General features: G+C 38.4%; 2 protein-coding genes and 1 pseudogene across 19 annotated transcripts in view; 2 read left to right on the top strand and 1 right to left on the bottom strand.

Annotated features, from left to right (window-relative positions):
- Positions 1 to 14,165, top strand: part of ATR (ATR checkpoint kinase) — a 120,796-nt gene extending 106,631 nt beyond the window's left edge. For all 5 annotated transcript variants that reach the window (XM_045386839.3, XM_065540059.2, XM_005545995.5 and 2 more), the window contains 6 exons: positions 1,497 to 1,647; positions 4,245 to 4,401; positions 4,518 to 4,671; positions 5,868 to 6,019; positions 9,599 to 9,704; positions 13,805 to 14,165. In XM_045386839.3, coding sequence (XP_045242774.1) covers positions 1,497 to 1,647; positions 4,245 to 4,401; positions 4,518 to 4,671; positions 5,868 to 6,019; positions 9,599 to 9,704; positions 13,805 to 13,978 — 894 coding nt within the window. In that variant the 3' untranslated portion in view covers positions 13,979 to 14,165. The remainder of the gene's footprint in view (positions 1 to 1,496; positions 1,648 to 4,244; positions 4,402 to 4,517; positions 4,672 to 5,867; positions 6,020 to 9,598; positions 9,705 to 13,804) is intronic.
- LOC102131585 (eukaryotic translation initiation factor 2-alpha kinase 1-like) lies at positions 10,876 to 13,590 on the bottom strand (annotated as a pseudogene).
- A 1,217-nt stretch (positions 14,166 to 15,382) lies between the features above and the next one.
- The window catches only part of XRN1 (5'-3' exoribonuclease 1), a 135,671-nt gene continuing 135,058 nt past the window's right edge, over positions 15,383 to 15,995 (top strand). For all 14 annotated transcript variants that reach the window (XR_012430769.1, XR_012430770.1, XR_012430771.1 and 11 more), the window contains exon 1: positions 15,383 to 15,532. Coding sequence is in view for 8 of the 14 variants with exons in the window: in XM_005545990.4 (XP_005546047.2) it covers positions 15,458 to 15,532 (75 nt within the window). In the remaining 6 variants the exon portion in view is untranslated. The remainder of the gene's footprint in view (positions 15,533 to 15,995) is intronic.

Here is a 15,995-nt window from a genome sequence, read left to right as displayed (position 1 = left end):
AGTTCGAGACCATCCTGGCCAACATGGCGAAAACCTTTTTCTACTAAAAATACAAAAATTAGCCAGGCACGACGGTGTACGCACGTATTCCCAGCTACTTGGGAGGCTGAGGCATGAGAATTGGTTGAGCCTGGGAGGCGGAGGTTGCAGTGAGTCCAGATCGTGCCACTGCACTCCAGCCTGGGTGACAGAGTGAGATTCTGTCTCAACAACAACAACAAAAAAGTATTGTTTGTTAAAATGGTATCTTAATTCATTAACTACTGAACCATTAGTATGTTCTCTCCAAAGCTCCCTGAGTGTTTTTCTGAGTATCAGATTTACTTGAGTATCAAGTGGCCTGGCTTTAGTTTACAAATTTACATTAATCAGCTTTGTTACTTTAATTATTTTGTTACATTTTCCCTCATGAACATGGTAAGATAAAATAGCCTGATTGTAAAAAACTATGTAAGTTTTGGAGGCCACACACTGATCTTTATATGAGATTCTATGGCCACATTGTTTTCCTGGTAGTTATGGAACCTATTTCCTAAAGTGTAAAATGTATTTTTGGTCAGGGATTGTGCTTTTGAATTGAGCAGGTTACAATTATAGATGTGTGCTTACTTCATACAGGTCTAGAATTAAACGTAATACTGTTTATTTTTACCTGATATATCAGGATCAATCAGATGAAATACGTAAGCCTTTCTTCTGCTAAAGGATAGCTTTTGAAATAAGGTTGTGATAAACTGCAAGAGAAGCAATACATTTTGAGGATGTCATAGAACTCATGCTCTGTTGTTTATGTATTTTAGAAATAATTAAAATTGGCCGGGCGTGGTGGCTCACGCCTGTAATCCCAGCACTTTGGGAGGCTGAGGCGGGCGAATCACAAAGTCAGGAGATCGAGACCATCCTGGCGAACACGGTGAAACCCTGTCTCTACTAAAAATACAAAAAACTAGCCGGCCGAGGTGGCGGGCGCCTGTAGTCCCAGCTACTCGGGAGGCTGAGGCAGGAGAATGGCGAGAACCCAGGAGGCGGAGCTTGCAGTGAGCCGAGATCGCGCCACTGCCCTCCACCCTGGGCGACAGAGCAAGACTCCCTCTCAAAAAAAAAAAAAAGAAATAATTAAAATTAAATAGCAGTCTCTGTGCCTAAAGACTTACTGTTTCAGTAATACCTCTAAAGCAATAGAAAATAAAACAGCAGTATTTTGTCATTGTTAAATATACAACTTAAATATTTTAAACACAATATTCTTGTCACATTAATAGTGAATAATTAAAAAGAAGGGCCTACCCAGGACATTTTTAATAATTTGTAAATAGAGATACTGTCCCAGTAGTTTCCTTCCCTACCATTTAGAAGAATTATTCATGTATACCACATAGTAAGCCTTCATCGACGTTCTTTTGTTATGAAATGAGCAATCTTTAGATATATTTGATATAATGTTTAGAAATTTTGAGTTCTATCTTGTTTTTAAATTTCTGTGTATTTTTTAACAGTGCTTAAGAAAAGATGCAGAGTCTCGTAGAAGAGAGCTTCATATTCGAACATATGCAGTTATTCCACTGAATGATGAATGTGGGATTATTGAATGGGTGAACAACACTGCTGGTTTGAGACCTATTCTGACCAAACTATATAAGGAAAAGGGTACTAAAATTAATTCTTATAAGTATACAGTATGGGTATAATAGCTATTAAGTTATATAATATGGGTATATTGGTATTAATATATGTTAGCCTATATTTTTTGATATAAGCCATAGTGAAATTTCTAGATTTTATATATGGAAACACTTAAGTGTTTCCCTCCTTTCTTTCCTTCCTTCCTTCTTTCCTTCCTTCCTTCCTTCTTTCCTTCTATTTTGATTCCTTCCCTGTCTTCATCCCAATAGGATTTGAGGTAGCTTACAAAACTATATATGAATATTTGTTTTTCACAGATATTGGTTAACAATTCTGAAACTACTTTATGTATATACAGTACTAGTCTTTAGCAAATAAGTAAATATGTTGTGTATAATGAGAGCCAGTTTTCTCATTGTTGGAGAAAGGAAAGAGAGAAGGCTAGAATGAAGTCTTACGTTTTAGATTGGAGTAAGAGGCTCCAACTGTCCAAACCTGGGATAATTTGAGCAACAAAATAAATAATGATTGTAAACTATTATAACCCATGGAATAAACAAATAAATATGAGCCCATACTGATATAAATAAATATTTGAGTAAATAAATAGGGAAGTGAAAGAAATAAATAGGAAATAAGGAATTTCTTCCTTATATTCTAATAGAATTTCAATGAATAAATGTAGAAAGGATGATGGAAATAGGAAATCACCAATTAACAAACACTATAGTAATACTTATTGTAGGCAGTGATTATTAATGAATGCTAAAATTAATAGGCAAAGATGAGAAACAAGTTATTTGAAGAATCTTGAAGTATCTCCCTATCAGATACTTATCAATTATAAAGGGAAAAGTATAGTAACTTTAGAGAAACAAAAATATAACTGGTCCAAACTCCTTACAAATGTCAAAGTAATGAAAGACAAAGAAAGAGATTTCCCAGATTTGATGACATTAAGGAGTTGACATTTGATGACAACTAAATGTAATGTGTAATCCTGGATTGGATCCTGACCCCCAAACAAAGTGTGTTAGTGGGACAGCTGGTGAAATTTGAATAAAGTCAGAAGTTTGGTTAATAATACTGTAACAATAAGAATTTCCTGATTTGAATAATTGTACTATTGTTATGCAAGAATGAACATTAAGGAAAGCTGGGTGAAGAATATGTGGGAACTCCGTATCGATGATGTAACTTTTTGTAGCATCTAAACTTATTTTAAAATAAGATGTTTTTAAAGTGCATATGGTATAATACATTAAAAATGAATAGATCAAGTTATCAAAGTGAAGTAGAAAATAAGTCTATGTTTTCATACATAATTCGTATGGTATTTGCCATAACAAATTACTGCAAACTAGGCGATTTTAAACAGTAGAAATTTATCTTCTCATGGTTCTGGAGGCTAAAGATACAATATCAAGATGTCACTAGAACCATGACCTCTCTGAAGGCTAATGTTCCTTGCCTTTCTTTTAACCTTCTGGTGTTCTGTGGCTTCTGGATGTATTGTACCACATTGCCTTTATTGTTACATAGCATTGTCTCTATGTCTCTGTGTCTCCATTTTCTCACAAGAATACCAGTCATTGGATTATTGAATTAAAGGCCCACCTTAATGACTTTGTCTTAACAACATTACATCTGCAAAGATCCTGTTTCTGAATAAGCTCACATTCCTGGGTACCAAAAATTAGGATTTCAGCATATTTTTTGAGAGATAAAGTTCAATTTATAACATTAAGTAATACTGTTAAATTACTATATAATAGGTATTATGCCAAGTATGTTATGTACATTATTTTATTTATTATTGTTAACACACCTGATTATCCCTATTTTATGGACAGTGCCAGAGAACTTACGTAACTTGTCTGAGTTCACAGTTGCAAAACTGAAACTCAAAGACACTTGAGTCAGAGTTCAAAGAACTTGCTGTTGACTATTTTATTTATAACTATGAAATATTGTATATATCTGAGTTTGGATTTGAAAATATATTTTTTCTTTGATAATTTGTGTCAGTGTAAAATATATGTATATATACATATATATTGATATGTACATATATATTTTTAAAAAGTTCATTTGGGACTTAATTCTGAGTCTTGTATTCTGGAACTATTTGATTTCACAACACTGGTTTTAACTGACATTAATTTTCATCAATAAGAGGCTTCATTTGGGTAACTACAGTGGTCCCCCCTTATCTGGGGGATTGCTTCCAGAATACCCTCACATATCAAAATCCACACATACTCAAGTCTCACAGTCAGCCCTGCAGAACCTGCATGTATGAAAAGTCAGCCCTCAGTATATAATGATTTTGCATCCCATGTTTTTGATCCATGTTTGGTTGAAAAATATCACATGTAAGTGGACCCACACAGTTCAAACTCACATTGTTCAAGGGTCATCTGTATCAAGGGAAGATAATGTGGTTTATTATTTTATTATATAACCAGTAACTTTATGTATGCTTATTGAAAATTTTTCATTTATGCTTGTTTTTCAATAACAATTTGAAAAGAAGTAGGTGTTTCCTGGCCAATTTTAACAAAAAAAATTTTTTTTTTCATTTGGCTGATGTGATTATTGGATATCACTCTTCCTTGCAGGAGTGTATATGACAGGAAAAGAACTTCGCCAGTGTATGCTACCAAAGTCAGCAGCTTTATCTGAAAAACTCAAAGTATTCCGAGAATTTCTCCTGCCCAGGCATCCTCCTATTTTTCATGAGTGGTTTCTGAGAACATTCCCTGATCCTACATCATGGTAGGTTACCAAGAATATTATATGTTGTTATGGTTGAATGTTTATTTTTAATATTTTAGATTTATATTCGCCTCATATGGTATATGGATATTTCATAGGCATTGTGTTTCTTTTAGGTACAGTAGTAGATCAGCATACTGCCGTTCCACTGCAGTAATGTCAATGGTTGGTTATATTCTGGGGCTTGGAGACCGTCATGGTGAAAATATTCTCTTTGATTCTTTGACTGGTGAATGCGTACATGTAGATTTCAACTGTCTTTTCAATAAGGTATGTGATGTGAGTTATTCTTACTAATTGTATATTTTCCCCCAATTTCCTTTTCTCAACAACTGTTCTTCCTTGACATACCTGTTGGTAGCAGTTATACTCACAGTTGAGTTATATTGATAATTTGTTGACTAGTTTTCATCAGTGGATCATGTAGTAATGCATATTAGGATGGAGAGAACTTAGAAGAGTGATACTGTACAGCTAGTACTGAATTTGAAGTCCAAGAACATAGGTTTAGGTTCTGACTCAGTTATTAGTTATGTGAATATGGGCAGATCAGTTCATTTTACTGAGACTCAGTTTTAGAGAGACAGAGTAGTTTAATATGATAGTTTCCAATTCTAGCAACATATCAGAATTATCCAATAATTTTAAAAAAATTTATAGATACCCAGGAGATTCAGATTCTGTAGATCCAGAGTGGGGCCTGGGAATAAATTGAGGCAATTGGACCCATCTTTAAGGCCCCCTACAATTTTCCAGTACTAGAATCCCGCAGGGCAGACTGGTAGGTTAGCGCACTATTTTCTTCACCTCCATCATCTACAGATTGCGTTGTGTTGTCACAAGAAATCAAGAAAGATCATAGATCCAACTGAGAACAAATCAGAGATAAAACACTGGCATGGGTTAAACCATACAAGAGAGGAATTTAGGGTAACTGATTGGAGGGATGAAAAGTCCCTAGAAAAGGCAGATTAGAGGATAGCAGAAAATGAACAACTGGACTTCATTATATGACATGTTTTATTTCCTTTATGAGGGGATGTAAGCATCTGACCCTTGGCTGCTTCTCATCTCTTGTCTTAAGATGAAAGTGTTAAAGAAAAATAGAAATATATGAGAATATTTGTATTTCATATTATTCAAGAAAGACAAAGAAAATATGAGACTAAATATTGAATGCACAAACTTTATCTGTAATATTGTTTATTCACTGTACTAAACTCAGTGAAAGGTAATCCACTTATCTCCTAGATCTTATCCAAGATCAAGTATGGTTTCAGTTCTATAAAAGCAAAGGCAGAGAGCTACATGGCTCCTTCATGTTACAAACCTCTAATGTAATTACAACATAAATATTTTGAAGGTATTTTTGCTCTTTGTTGAAAGAATCTGGACATGAAGTTCTCTGAGTAAAGATTTTTAAATTCCAACATTGTTAGTTTGTAACAAAATGTATTGTTTCTAAGGGAGAAACCTTTGAAGTTCCAGAAATTGTACCATTTCGCCTGACTCATAATATGGTTAATGGAATGGGTCCTATGGGAACAGAGGGTCTTTTTCGAAGAGCATGTGAAGTTACAATGAGGCTTATGCGTGATCAGCGAGAGCCTTTAATGAGGTAATCATCTATACTTTGTAAATAATTTAACAGTAACCTTGAATATAATTATTGGCCCCTACATATGTTTGTTTTTATATGGGAACCACTTTGCACTGACTGAAATAGTTTTTTTAAATAATAGCTTTATGCAGATATAATTTACATACCATAAATTCACCCTTTTAAAGGTACATAATTAAATGGTTTTTAGTATAGTCACAAGATTGTGCAACCATTACCACTATCTAATTTTAAAACATTTTCATCAGCCCAAAAAGAAATTCCACAGGCATTAGCAGTCACTCCTGATTCCTTCGCCCTCCCACTCCTGCTATCTACTTGTAACCACTCAGATATAATATTCTCTGTCTCTATGGATTTACCTGTTCAGGACATTTCATATAAATGGAATCATCTAATATGTGGCCTTTCATGTTTGTCTTCTTTCACTTAACGTAATATTTTCAGTGTTCATCATGTATCAGTATTTCATTGTTTTTTTATTGCCAAATGGTATCCTGTTACATGGATATACTGTATTTTCTTTTTCTGTTCATCAGTTAAGAGACATTTAGATTGTTTCCACCTTTTTTGTATTATAAATAGTTTGGCTGTGAACATTGTGCACAAGTTTTATGTGGACATTTGTTTTCGGTTCTCTTGCGTATACCTGGGAGTGGAATTGCTGGGTCATATGTTAAATGCTATACTTAACGTTTTGAAGAACTCTCAAATCATTTTCCAAAGCAGTTGTAACAATTTATAATCCCACTAGTAATGCATGTGGGTTTCAATTTCTCTACATCTTTTCTAACACTGGTTATTGTCTGCCTTTTTATTTTCCCCATTCTAGGGATGTGAAGTTGTATCTCATTGTGGTTTTAATTTGCATTTCCCTAATGACCAGTGATGGTGCGCATCTTTTCATGTGTTTGTTGGCCATTTGTAGATCATCTTTGGACAAATGTCTATTGAAATCCTTGGCCCACTTTTAAATTGGGTTGTCTTTTTATTCTTTTTATTTTTTTTCCTTTGAGACAGGGTTTTGCTGTCACCCAGTCTGGAGTGCAGTGGCATGATCTCGGTTCACTGCAACATCTACCTCCTGGGTTCAAACGATTCTCAAGCCTCAGCTTCCTAAGTAGCTGGGACAGCATGTGCGCATGAGCCACCATGTCTGGCTAATTCTTGCGTTTTTAGTAGAGTTTGGGTTTTACCATGTTGGCCAGGCTGGTCTTAAACTCCTGACTTCAGGTGATCCTCCTGCCTTGGCCTCCCAAAGTGCTGGGATTATAGGCATGAGCCACCATGCCTGGCCTATTCTTGAGTTGTAAGAGTTTGTTTGTTTGAGACAGTCACCCAGGCTGGAGTGCAGTAACATGATCTCCACTCACCGCAACCTCCGCTTCCTGGGTTCAAGCGATTTCCCTGCCTCAGCCTCCCCAGCAGAGAAGGGGTTTTGCCATGTTGCCCAAACGGGTCTCGAACTCGTAAGCTCAAGCCATCCACCCGCCTCAGCCTCCCAAAGTGCTGGGATTACAGGCATGAGCCACCCTGCCCAGCCAAGTTGCAAGAGTTCTTTACACATTTTGGATACAAGGCCTTTATAAGATATGATTTTCAAATATTTTCTTCCATCTGTGGGTTGTCTCTTCTCTTTCTTTGATGATGGCCTTTGAAACATAAAAGTTTTAAATTTTGATGCAGTCTAATTTGGTTTTTTTCTTCTGGTTATTTTTGGTGTTTCTGGTGTCATATCTAAGAAACGATTCCCTAATCCAAAGCCATGAAGATTTATACCTATGTGTTCTTCTAAGTATTTTTGACTTTTAGCTCTGCTATTTAGAACTTTTATCTGTCTTCAGTTATTTTGTATATATGGTGTAAGGCAGGGGTCCATATTCATTTTTTTTGCATGTGCATATCCATTTGTCCTAGCACCATTTTTTGAAAAGAATATTTTCCCCCTCATTTAATTATCTTGGCTTTTTTGTTGAAATGGTCAATTGATTTTCAGCCATATTCTATTGATCTATATGCCTAACCTTACGCTAACAACACAGTATTTTGATTATTGTACCTTTGTCGTAAATTTTGAAATCAGAAAGTGTGAGTGCTCCAACTTTGCTTTTTTCCCCCAAGATCATTTAGCTATTATGGGTCCCTTGTATTTCCATATTAATTTTAAAATCAGTTTGGATTTTGATAGGAATGACATTGAATTTGTAAATCAATTAGGGAGTATTGCTGTCTTAACCATATTAAGTCTTCTGATCCATGAACATGGAAGGTTTTTCCATTTATTTGAATTTTATTTTTTTCATCAATGTTTTGTGGTTTTTAGGGTCAAGTCTTATATTTAACTTTTTAAAACTGTATTCCTAAGTATTTTATTCCTTTTGGTTTTATTCTAAATGGAATCTTTCTTAATTTCATTTTTGGATTGTTCATTGCTAGTGTATAGATATACAATTGATATTTATATATTGATATTGTATCTTACAATCTGCTGAATTCAAGTATTAGTTCTAATAATTATTTTTGTGACTTCCTTAAGATTTTCTCTCCGCAACAACATGTCATCTGCAGATATAGTTTTCCTTCTTCCTTTCTAATATCAATGCCTTTTATTTCTTTTTCTTGCCTACTTGCCCTAGCTAAATCAATGTCGAATAGACATGCTAGAAGTGGACATCCTTGTCTTGTTCCTGATCTTAGGGGTACAGCAGTCAGTCTTTGACCTTTAAGTATGAAGTTAGCTGTGGGAAACAGATTGTTTGAAAGGACCTTTAAAGCTTATTTATTCACCTTCATTATTTAAAAGCTGTCTATTAGACATTATGGTAGAATACTGGTTAGTTGGACATATGCAAAAGCAAATTCTCTGAAATAGGAAGTATATCATAACTAGTTAGAGGTTTATTGCAGTAACCCAGGAAAGGATGATGGTGTACTGGATAGTATCACGGCAGCAGAGACGGAGATAAGTGAAGAGATTCCAAAGAGATTTAGGAGGTGTAATTGCATGTTAGAGGAAGACGGGGCAAGGATGATTCCTAGATTTTTGTCTAGGTGGATGATGATTTGGGGAATACGGAGAAATAGTTGGGAAAAGGTAATGAATTTTATTTTGGAGATACTGAGTTTGAGGTGCTTGGAACATATCCAACTGGGTATTTCCCATAAGTAATTGGATTTTATGTTTAGAGTGCAGAAAAAAAGGTCTGGGCTAGATCTCTATGGTAGCTATAGATGTTATATGGTTATTGAAGACATGGTAAGGGATAAAACTCCTTCATTCAACATATAGGCATTTACCAGTTCACAGTATACACTTAGAGATGGCACATAGAACTCATCTTACTCTATTCTCCAAAACACCTCTGACTCTCCTCTATCTTGCCTTTTTTCCTGCCTTCCCTTCTCTTACCCTCCCCTCACACCAAAACAGAAATTTCACATAACTTAATGAAGAGGTAGTAATGTGCATTATAAGAGTATTACCATTAGCTTCTTATCCTTCACTTAAATATTGATGTTAGCAAGATTTCTTCGTGCAAAGGTAACATCCTACCCCAATATTTGTTTCAATTTTAGTGTCTTAAAGACTTTTCTACATGATCCTCTTGTGGAGTGGAGTAAACCAGTGAAAGGGCATTCCAAAGCACCACTGAATGAAACTGGAGAAGTTGTCAACGAAAAGGTTAGTAGAAGGTATAGCTTGATACGGGCTGTAGTCTTCATCTCTACAAATGAACTTGATATGCAGCTATAGTTCTCATCTCTATGCATGAGAACTGCTTGGAAATACTGTTAGTGACTATTGATTACTCTGAAATCTAGTTCTCTAGTATCACAATGCCATAAGTTTTCTTTTTGTCACTAATGTTAACAGTATTCTCATTTGTATAATAAAACTGTTCATGGCACACTTGTTTAACCATAGACAATTCACAGTTATGAGATACAGTAGGAAAAACTTAAGTACAAATTGCCTGAACTTACAGAACAACAGGTCTGAGCTTTAATATCATACGAGTATATCACAAGCTATGTTAACAAATGCAGCAATTCACTTCTTACTTAGTTGAAGCTGCAAAGCTTGCAGATAGTTTTGTTGTTGTTGTTGTTGTTGTTGAGACAAAGTCTTGCTCTGTCATCCAGGCTGGAGCACGGTGGCACGATCTTGGCTCACTGCAACGTCTGCCTCCCCTGTTCAAGCAGTTCTCCTGCCTTAGCCTCCCAAATAGCTGGGACTACAAGCATGCACCACCACAGCTGGCTAATTATTATATTTTTAGTAGAGATGGGTTTCACCGTCTTGGCTAGGCTGGTCTTGAACCCCTGGTCTCAAGTGATCCACCCACCTCAGCATCCCAAAATGCAGGGATTATAGGCATAAGCCACTGCACCTAGCTCAGATAGTTGTTTTTAATAAGTTAGAATAAACTGAGGATTATTTTTGGTGGGGAGGCCACTCTTACATCTTTAACAAGTCTTGGCCAGGCGCGGTGGCTCAAGCCTGTAATCCCAGCACTTTGGGAGGCCGAGACAGGCGGATCACGAGGTCAGGAAATTGAGACCATCCTGGCTAACATGGTGAAACCCCATCTATTTCCAAAAAAAAACCAAAAAACTAGCCGGGCAAGGTGGCGGGCGCCTGTAGTCCGAGCCACTCGGGAGGCTGAGGCAGGAGAATGGCGTAAACCCGGGAGGCGGAGCTTGCGGTGAGCTGAGGTCTGGCCACTGCACTTCAGCCTGGGCGACAGAGCAAGACTCTGTCTCAAAAAAAAAAAAAAGTCTTATACAGGCTTACTAAATACAATGAATTATACCAACTATACTCTAATAAAGATTAAAAATTTACATTCCGGTTAACTACCTTAAGAGTTTAAATCCACTTTCATCCCACTGATATAGCTTGAGGAAGGCTAGACCCGTACGCCCCCATCCTTCATGTCATCCTTAACCCTTTGTCTTGAGAAAGGAGGTTTAGCTGCTTCTTTAGTTCTTCAATTTCTTTTTCTTGCTCTATTATCTTCATCTGTAGGGTGAGATTAATATTTCCAGAATTTTGGAAAAGTTCACTGTAGCAGTTGAAGAGCAGATGGTCTCTGGGACATGTTCCTTTTCATTAAGTGCTAGATATACTTGGCTTGTAGTGGATACCTTTTACTGAGGGATTCCAGTATCTGACCAGTTCTTGAACCTGTTAAAACTTCTGCTTGCTCCATTTCTGTTCTAAACAGCTGAAAGAGCTCTAGCAGAATCAGACTCAAGCTATATACATATCTAACTGGACAAAGCCAGCCCTGGTCTCTACAAATAGTTTTTTTTTAATTAGCCGGGTACAGTGGCACACTGCTGTAGTCCCAGCTACTTGGGAGGCTGAGGTGGGAGGATCACTTGACCCCAGGAGTTGGAGGCTGCTGTGAGTTATGATGACCCCACTGCACTCCAGCCTGGGCAAGAGTGAGACCCTTGGCATCATACTCAGATCCTTCCAACTGTTGGGATGAAGTGTACAGAAAAGTGCCCACTCTGGATATATGTGTTGGTGTACTGTTTCCGTTTCTATTGGTCCAGTCTGTGTTCTTTTGTTTTTGGGTTTTTTTTGTTTTTGTTTTTGTTTTTGTTTTTGAGACGGAGTCTCGCTTTGTCACCCAGGCTAGAGTGCAGTGGCCGGATCTCAGCTCACTGCAAACTCCGCCTCCCAGGTTCACGCCATTCTCCTGCCTCAGCCTCCCACATAGCTGGGACTACAGGCGCCCGCCACCTCGCCCAGCTAGTTTTTTGTATTTTTAGTAGAGACGGCGTTTCACCATGTTAGCCAGGATGGTCTCGATCTCCTGACCTAGTGATCCGCCCGTCTCGGCCTCCCAAAGTGCTGGGATTACAGGCTTGAGCCACCGCGCCCGGCCGTCTGTGTTCTTTTGTAAGATGTCTGGGCAAGCCAGACCAAAGTCTCCTATTTTTACTTGCTGATCAGAGCCATGAAGAAAAATATTTCTAGGCTTCAGATCTCTGTTTACAATTCCCATGTTATGTATGTAAAACACACCTTCCACTAATTCTTGAATATTTTTTGTTGCAACACTGGCCATAAGGACAAGCAAACTTATCCACACACTCTTGGCCCTGTTTGTTTCTCTCGGCTAGCCAGTCCCACAGGTGGAGTTGCACACCTGCATCTGGATGTGCAGCATCAGGTGGTACTGCACCTCTATCCCCAACAAGTTGAAGTTTTCTTTGGAAGATTCCTCAGTGGATGTGAAATTCTCCTCTTGGAGGGAATTACAGCTGAGCAGCCGGGGCTGTTCCACAACTGACCTGGTGGACAAACCCGCCAAGCCATTTTCCAGGAGCTCCAGGGATGATTCAAATTCACTGGTGTCTCTTAAGATGGAATTGATGGTATAGTTCACCAGCTTGTTATTCTGAGTGTCAGATTCTCAAAAGGGTTTTTCTTTTCTGAGGTGAGCTTAGTGAAGATAATGGATGAGCTGCTACTTTCACCATTTTTAATACCGTATTGGTATCTCTCCTCTGCTTGGTCGGAGAACACTTCCAGAAATGGCAACTGAATGGAAGCTCTATCTGCTTGTGGTTGGATCACTTGAACATGTTCTGTCCACGCAGTGTGATAACCAATGATATTAGGGTGCTGGACTGCCAGCACCTTCATTCCTCATAGTTCCTTCATGCAATCTTAGTTGCACCCTTAATCAGAATTTTTTAAATTGCATAATACTGACCATCTAATTTATTCCTGACCTTGTATACTCTTCCATATCCACCTTTTCCTAAGATGGCAAGTTTTTCAAATTCATTTAAGTAACATGAAGTTTGTGCTTCAAAGGCTACTTCCCTTGATCTGATTTTTCTGGATATGAGAAATAGTCTCACAAGGATCCTGATGAACTCTCTCTTTAGTGGACTTCATTAAGTGAGTAATAGCTCTGTGGTGATGTAGTCTCAATGAGCTAAACTCGTCACAAGTGAAAGAACACAGCAGACCCATTAGGATAAAGGTCTGGCAAAGTAACTTAAACACCTGTGTTAACTGGGTTTGGTTCATGCACATGGCTCAAGTGCTTCACCAAAGAAATAAGCAGGAGCTGGTTTGCAACTGCATAAAGGAAAAGTTGGCTGTTGTAGGGGTTCTTTTAAACACCTGGAGTTCTGCTGGAACATAAGTCACATTTGGAGTCCAGGCTCTTGGCGGAAAAGTCGATGGCAGACAGCACAGCAACAGCCCCCATCCCGTGGCCCTCCTCTTTGCATTCGCGGGCTGCAGCCCAGCCCACCGGCCCACCCAGCACCACCTCCAAGAATTATTCTTATAATAACTTTATTCTTCCTTTTGCATTCAGATATGCTTAAGAAATTGTACAGTTCCAAGTAGCTCACTTAGAACACCCATTTGTGTGTACTAACATCATGTAAATATTAGGCAGTAGATCATTGTTATTCAAATATTCATTCAAATGTTTAAGTACTAAACACTTCCAAAGCAGATTTTAAAAATTATTTTTCTAGAATTGTAATGTGTAAATAATTCCCTGATATTTCACGTAGTCCAGAAACATGTCCAAGCAGTTGATGTTGAATCAATCTTGCAGGCCTCAAAATCAGTATCACAAGTTAACTGTATTTGTTCGCTTCTTTTCCTGTATTTGCTCTTACAAAAGGGGTATTGGTCAGTAAAATGGTACTAACATTTATTAAATGTCAAAATATAAAGAAAGGTAGAAATTCCGAATTATCAACATCTGTTTTTGGTTTTATATTTCTTCTTTTTAGGCCAAGACCCATGTTCTTGACATTGAGCAGCGACTACAAGGTGTAATCAAGACTCGAAATAGAGTGACAGGACTGCCATTATCTATTGAAGGACATGTGCATTACCTTATACAAGAAGCTACTGATGAAAACTTACTATGCCAGATGTATCTTGGTTGGACCCCATATATGTGAAATGAAATTATGTAAAAGAATATGTTAATCTAAAAGTAATGCATTTGGTATGAATCTGTGGTTGTATCTGTTCAATTCTAAAGTACAATATAAATTTACGTTCTCAGAGCAACTGTTATTTCTCTCTGATCATTAATTATATGTAAAATAACATTCAGTTATTAAGAAATAAACTGCTTTCTTAATACATACTGTGCATTATAATTGGAGAAATGGAATATCATGTGTTCTTATGGTCAAAAACTGTATTTGCAAGAAACAAGCCTAACCTAATTTCATTTTACAACTTCTATTGATTTCCTTTTAAAAGTCCTAGCTACTGTAAGGATTCACTTGAAGAACAAAATTATATGGAATAAATACCGTGGGCAAGGCATTGCGCCAGCCTTGTGCATAGAGTTACCCTCTCCTGCCCTCCAAGAAGTGACAGTCTAGTAAGAGAGATATATAAATATAAATATAAATATAAATAGCATATCATTAAGTTCACTTAATGTAACTTTGTTTTAAAGTGTGATAGGGAAAAAATATAAGCCAAGAAGCGTGAATATGAGAACAAAATAAACATTCTGTAATTTGTATGATGCTGCCATACTGCAGTCCCAGAATGCAGAATCCAGTGGTCATGAAAGACAGCGATACTTAGCATTTCCTGAGATCTTAAAATCCAAAAAGTATTAAATGTTTAAGGTTTTTCTGTAAGTTTTCGTTCAGAAGACTTAAATACAAAGTAACGAGGTTACTACATTCAAATAAGTGGAAAACTCTTACATTTAAAACTGATAATTTCACTTAAATTGACAGAACTCTCCTTTGTTGTCCGGTTGAAAGTGTGATGGAGAAAAATATGATAAACGCGGACGCATGAATGTAAAAACTAAACATTAAATGATTTCGTATCCAAGGTCTTATGTTAACAGTTGCGGGGGACGGGTACTTGGGAAATTTTTGAACAATTTGGAAAAGAACGTTTTTAAAAAAACTTTACCGTGGGTTTAAATTCCTCAGAGAAAAAAATTCTTGGCAAAACAAACTAAGCCAAATAAATCATCATTCCAAATCTGTTTGAAAAATACTGAGATTAGCAACCCTAGGAGACAGAAGCGTAACAAAAATCAGTGTTCGATACCCTTCCCACACCTTCGTGCGGTTTTTATGCCAATTCCAAATCCACTTAGAAAGCATAGCTCTATCCTGGGGCATTTTCGCACCTACGTGGAAGCACACGAGCAAAACTCCGCAGATCCCCCGACCGTCACTGACCAGTACCGCGGCCCCGGCTGCGCGAGGCCAGGCGGGCTAAGCCCCGCCCCTGGGACGGCCTCGGATCCTGCCGCTCTAGGCCCAGCGGGCGCTCCTCTATGGTCGGCCGGGCGGTGTGTTGTCATCCGCGGAGCGACGGCCGGAGGCGGCGGCGGAGCCCCGGCGGGGCGTTTGGTTTCGGTTTGGCCGTGACTGGGATTAGTGTTGACGGTCGAAATGGGAGTCCCCAAGTTTTACCGATGGATCTCAGAGCGGTATCCCTGCCTCAGCGAAGTGGTGAAAGAGCATCAGGTGGGTGAGCGAGGGGCAACGGCTCAGAAGGCCGAGGACCCTGGGCTCAGCGGCCCTCTCCACCCTGGAGCTGCGGCTTTCGGGCCACCTCTTTCCCCTCGTCGTCTGGACGATAAGTGGCATAGGGAGGGGGACGGAAGGTTTGAGGACGCCCGGATGAGCCGAAAGGGGCCAAGGAGGCAGGTTGCTGTGTGTGGACAGAGCCATTGGGTTCACGGCCGCTCTGACAGCTCCTGCTTCGGCTGGTCCTTCCGCGATTCCGAAATGAAGTCCTGGGAAAGAACGCTTTTACCGTTCTCCTGTTTCCTCTCGGGAACCTGCAAGTTGCCTTTTTCTTACAGAGGCTGCGAAGCTGGGGTGGGTGTCCTCGTAGATTCCCCCATCCCACCCAGAGCGGCAGACCCACGTACAAACAATAACAGCCGCCTCCACACGCAGTCACCTTGTTTACTTTACCTGATCT

The sequence above is a fragment of the Macaca fascicularis genome, chromosome 2 (assembly GCF_037993035.2).
Source record: "Macaca fascicularis isolate 582-1 chromosome 2, T2T-MFA8v1.1".
Classification (NCBI taxonomy): Eukaryota; Metazoa; Chordata; class Mammalia; order Primates; family Cercopithecidae; genus Macaca; species Macaca fascicularis.
The sequence above is the reverse complement of the archived record's forward strand: the minus strand, read 5'-3'. Positions and strand labels throughout refer to the sequence as shown.